Source organism: Wolffia australiana, chromosome 5 (assembly GCF_029677425.1).
Source record: "Wolffia australiana isolate 7733 chromosome 5, ASM2967742v1".
Taxonomy (NCBI): domain Eukaryota; kingdom Viridiplantae; phylum Streptophyta; class Magnoliopsida; order Alismatales; family Araceae; genus Wolffia; species Wolffia australiana.
The window spans coordinates 3,570,001-3,575,586 of record NC_135839.1 but is presented as its reverse complement, the minus strand read 5'-3'; the positions used below and the strand labels follow the sequence as shown (position 1 = coordinate 3,575,586).

At 43.5% G+C, this 5,586-nt stretch overlaps 1 protein-coding gene across 3 annotated transcripts in view; it reads right to left on the bottom strand.

Moving 5' to 3' along the window:
- Positions 1 to 3,449: 3,449 nt before the first annotated feature.
- LOC144703211 (2-oxoglutarate (2OG) and Fe(II)-dependent oxygenase superfamily protein) overlaps positions 3,450 to 5,586 on the bottom strand; it is a 3,966-nt gene continuing 1,829 nt past the window's right edge. Inside the window, exons 6-10 of one of the 3 annotated variants that reach the window (XM_078575326.1) lie at positions 4,518 to 4,642; positions 4,319 to 4,437; positions 4,123 to 4,234; positions 3,593 to 3,665; positions 3,450 to 3,511 (exon numbers count right to left, since the gene is read on the bottom strand). In XM_078575326.1, coding sequence (XP_078431452.1) covers positions 3,630 to 3,665; positions 4,123 to 4,234; positions 4,319 to 4,437; positions 4,518 to 4,642 — 392 coding nt within the window. In that variant the 3' untranslated portion in view covers positions 3,450 to 3,511; positions 3,593 to 3,629. Of the gene's footprint in view, positions 3,666 to 4,122; positions 4,235 to 4,318; positions 4,438 to 4,517; positions 4,643 to 5,586 lie in introns of all 3 variants that reach the window. The other 2 variants (XM_078575328.1, XM_078575329.1) reach the window with 2 other exon arrangements.

The window sequence follows — 5,586 nt, the reverse complement described above, 5'->3', positions numbered from 1 at the left end:
CTACACATCACCATAGCATATCTACTATGTGAGATTTGGAAAGGGCGAAATTCTTCTCGTTTTGCAGGTACGCCCATGCGTGTCGTGGATATCAAGTGTCGAGTTCAGATGTGGCTCAGGCGCATTTCCCATATACTCCCCCCTCATGCCATCAGATCCACACTCGCTTGTGACCTCCTACGCTCCGTGGACATTCCGGTGACACCTGCCCCGATCCACATTCAGTATTGGGTTGTTTATTGGCTACCACTGCCAATAGGCATCCTTAAATTGAATGTGGACGGTGCTGCGAAAGGGAACCCGGGGCCACCGGAGGGAGGAGGTATCCTACGAGACCATACGGGGAGTATACTCTTTGCTTTTTCTTCGTACTACGGCATACAAACTAATACAGTAGCCGAGGCTATGGCGATCCGTGACAGTCTACTCCTCTGTGAGGAACGGAACCTTCAGAATATCGTCGTAGAATCGGACTCACAGATTTTAGTTGATATGCTTCGTCTAGGTACATGCTCCCAGTGGCGACTATACCGAGTATGGCAAGACATCATGCGGTGCCGACCTCGCACACGGTGCTTTCGTCATCAACTTCAGGAAGGCAACCAGACAGCAGATGCGCACGCCAACCATGCGGTACATGTACGAACCCCCACCTCCATTTTTCTTTCTTCACAGGCGTTCCCTTCGACAGCTAGAGGATGCTATCGCGTTGATCGTCTCGCCATGCCGACCCTCCGCATACGACAAATTCTCGTAAGCCCGTGGGATTGGAGGATGGCGTGGAACGCTAGACCGACCGCGGCAGACAGCGCCCGCTTTGACTAGAGACCTCTCCAAGCCCATCATCACTGAACTCCATCGTCATCGAGGGCTGCTCTAGTGGAACGACGACGTGCACATCTCCCGAGCGCCTGCACGATATCTTTTATGTATCTTTTCTTTTTCTTAACATGGGCGTGGACGAGTGGGATCCGAGTGTAATTGGGATATTTATACTCGCTCCACGCCTATAAACATTGATAAACACTCCACTTTATAAATAAAATCCCCTTGGGTGGCGTCTAGGGCACGGATGGATCGGTCTACAGGCACAACCCCGTGGTTGGCCGTACCCGGCACCGTGTTTTTTTGCCAAAAAAAATAAAATTAGAGATACATTAGATTATCAAAGTCGGATTGTCAACTTAAATGCAGATGATGTAAGATATATCTAATTTTCCATATTTTCACGAACTTATTTATCAAATAATCAAACTCATTCTAAAAATGAATTTCTTTGATAAACCCAGAAAACTAAAAAATATTAATTGGATGATAAAATTACTTTAATCATAAGAAAATTATGTGCTTAAAATTAACAATTTACGAAGCTTGAGGGGAAAATATATTTATTTATCTCACTGTGTGGAAAATATATTTTAGTTGCAATATTTATGACGACTTTGAATTCTGGTGATACCCATTTTGTGTAACCATTGATTATGTAATCATAACGCTATATTTTTTGTAAGAATCTACTTAAACTACACAAATATGATGTGTAATCTAGAAAATCATTTACATAGTAAATTAGTGAATGAAATTTAATGTCTTAGTTTGTTGAAGATTTACCAACTAATTATGTCAATAGAGTGAGAGATGAAGAGAAAGAGATGTAGAGAGAGAGAGATAAGCATTAACAGACATTGAGAGGGATGACAAGAGAGAGAGATATGGCATGAGTGCTGAGATGGGCAGAGAGAGAGAGAGAGGCGGAGAGACAGATGAGCAGAGAGAGAAATAGTATGAGGGAGTGAGATGAGAAGAGAGAGGGGGAGAGAGAGGCAGAGAGTCATATGAGCAGAGAGAGAGATAGTATGAGGGAGTGAGATGAGCAGAGAGGGGAGGGGAGAGGCAGAGAGTAAGATAAGCAGAGAGAGAGAGGGAGAGATAGAGAGAGTCAGATAAGCAGAGAGAGAAAGATTGCAAGAGAAAAAGATAAGCAGAGAGGGAGGGATAAGAATAGAAAGAGATGAGTATCAAGAGACAGGGGAGATGTGAAAAGAAAGCGAAGAATTTCGAGAGAAAGAGAGACATGTGAAAACGAGAGCAAGTGAGAAGAATCTTGGACTTAATGAGGCTATAGAAAAGAATAGATAAGCGCAGAGATCTCTTCTACTGTGGAAGATTTGAGAGACAGATAATCACAGAGAGATTAAAGAGAAATGGAGAGAGAGAGAGGGAGACATGGAGAGAGAGAGAGGGAGAAATGGGGAGAGAGAGGGAGAAAGGGAGAGAGAGAGAGGGAGGGAGAAATGGAAAGAGAGAGGGAGGGAGAAATGGAAAGAGAGAGAGGGAGGGAGAAATGGAAAGAGAGAGGGAGGGAGAAATGGAAAGAGAGAGAGAGGGAGGGAGGGAGAAATGGAGAGAGAGAGGGAGGGAGAAATGGAGAGAGAGAGGGAGGGAGAAAGGGAAAGAGAGAGAGGGAGGGAGAAATGGAGAGAGAGAGGGAGAAATGGAAAGAGAGAGGGAGAAATGGAGAGAGAGAGAGAGGGAGAAATGGAGAGAGAGAGGGAGAAATGGAAAGAGAGAGAGAGGGAGGGAGAAATGGAGAGAGAGAGAGAGGAGGGAGAAATGGGGAGAGAGAGAGAGGGAGGGAGAAATGGAGAGAGAGAGAGAGGGAGGGAGAAAGGGAGAGAGAGAGAGAGGGAGAAATGGAAAGAGAGAGAGAGAGAGGGAGGGAGAAATGGAAAGAGAGAGAGAGAGAGAGAGGGAGGGAGAAATGGAGAGAGAGGGAGAAATGGAAAGAGAGAGGGAGAAATGGAGAGAGAGAGATAATTCAAAATTTTGCACTGCACCTTGCATTGACTGCACAACTGCACACCAGACAAAAAAGCCCATCCCTATAGCCAATGAGATCAATTATAATCTGGTCTCCTGGGCTTATCTTTCTCATCACCTAGGAGTTATAACATCAATCATAATAATTCAAAGTTGATCTCATTGGCTCTTTGCCCATGTCGATCAATACCACAATTATACGATCATCATCATCCAAGCTATGGACAAATGCCAAAGATAATGACAATTCATCATCATCATCATCATCAACCTTAACAACAAGAAAGTCAAGAATGCACGAGTCTCATAAAGAAAAAATCATATAAATTGTATCTTCTCCATCCATCCATCGCCATCATTATCCATCCATCCTTCCATCCATCTATCCATGCATCCATCACCATCATTATCCATCCGTCCGTCCGTCCCTCCGTCTGTCCCTCCATCTGTCCGTCCGTCCATCCATCCATCACCATCATTATCATCATCCTCCGGGTAGAACAATTGACGGGGACGATCAACGTTAGCCACTGGGTACGAGACAGTCTTCCTCCGACAAGCAATTATTCATTCAGCTTAAGTGAAAATCTAAAAATTAACATTAAAACCCAAATAGCTAAACAACCTGATGGCATCGAAAATCAATACTCTTCCAAATTTTGCAATCATGCCTTAATCATCTTCATCTCTGCTGAAGAGGATTAAAGTTGCGTGTCAGTTACATTTCTTGAAAAAGGTTGCTTAAATTCTAATCCCTCTTCCACAGTAGAACCTGCTATGTTAGCTAGTAGGGCACGTGACATAACTCGTTACGCGGGGGATTCTTCTCGTCTTCTGATAAATGCCTGCGAGTAAACATATCCTCAAAGATCACGTCCATGTCCATCCTACACTAATCCATGATCTTTAAACTGCCGTGCTTATAAAGATCAAATGAACGAAATAAATCATCCAATGAGAGGATGATAATGCTTCGTATTCATGCAGTGGATCATGATTAAATGCAACCATTATCTGTAATTTAGCATGTTGATAAAAATCAAAAGAAAGAAAGAAATCACATCAAATGGGAAACTGCAGATGCTTCCCACAATATTTTCTATGTAAATTTCACAGAGACCGCATGAAACAGATATATGGATCATCGTCTTAGATTTGTAACCTTGATAAAAATCAAATGGACAAAAGAAATCATATCAAATGGGAGACTGATAACGCTTCATAATTATGAGATGCTGCATGATAAAATCTATTATTTCCAGCATTAACTTCTATAATCCTTAAATAATCTTCGACACTAACCAGTTTGGTGGCCATTGCTGATTGGCGCAGTCTCTCCTTCTTCTCACGTTGACACTCGCCACACCAGCTGGAGCATTCCTTCTGATACTTCTTCATCTCTCTAAACACGGAGCTACGGACGGGAGGGAGAGAGAAAACACGTGGCCGAAGATAAGCACAAACAACGACCCCGAATACGGGTAAAAGGTCAACATACCTTTTACACCATAGAAGCAAATTGATCCTGTGGCCTGACGTCGTCGCCAGGGCACCGTGGCGATGACGACCCCGATGAAGAACAGCCTGCCCGGGGACATGGGCATACTCCACCAATTCCTAGAAAAAAAGAAATTTCAGCCTTTAAAACCATATAAACCATATGTTATCAGCATCACATTAAATTACAGTGCATAGACCTCAAGTTGAGTCTCAGAATTCACATGCTTATCGCATCGGACGCCGCGGAAGAACATATTACCACCGGTGAACTGCGTGCCCACGCAGACGTTGAGGGTTACTTCCGCGTCATCCACATGGAAACCTGCCAGATGGAGGCTGTAACTACTTAATCATACTGACAAGATCGTGATTGCGATCGTTTCAAAATGTTATCTGATCTGTTGTAAGAATGATATGATTCTTGATTTAGTTAGGAGCACTTACAAGGGAAATAATGTAAAAAGAGATGTCAGATTGTCTCTTTCTCTTAAAGTCGGCATCCCCCCCCCCTCTTCCGGATATCTCTTTCTCTGTCAGTCCTAATCAAGGATTGTATCTATAGTGCAGGGATGCGGACGGGACGATTTTTTCATCCCGTGATGAAAAAATTGTCCCATCCGAGGATATGGACGAATTTTGGGGCAAAAATTCATCCCGGGAACCACCGGACGGGACGGTTCTCATCCCGTGGGACGAAAAACCATCCATCTGGAAGTCTCGGACGATGGACGGACGAATCTGGACGGAAAATCGCCGGATTCACATCTGACGGTTGAGATGTTGCCACGTGGACTCGCAATGACAATTTGCATCAAAGTCCCTGTATTTTTGCGTGCGTGCAAATGGACGCCACTTAGAAATAATTGTACATATGTCCCTTCGCATTCTATCTCCTCAGTAATTCCCTAAAAAACTTGAAGAAATCTATATTAATATATATTAAAAATATATATTGGGTTTTTTCGTCCGGGACGAATTTCGGGACAAAAATTCATCCCGGGAGAACTGGACAGGACGAGAAACCGTCCCGGAACGATTTGACGGGATGGTTTTTTTTATCGTTGGACGAAAAATCGTCCTGTCCTTCATCCCTGAACTTACTCTGGACATCGAACGGGACAAAATTTGTCCCATCCCGTCCATCGTCCACGTCCGGTACGATCTGGAACTGTCATTGTATCCTACTTCCAACAAATCAGATGCATTTCGATAAATAAACCCCTTAGCAAGTATCATGTGTAATATGTTTCTAAGCATAACATCTGA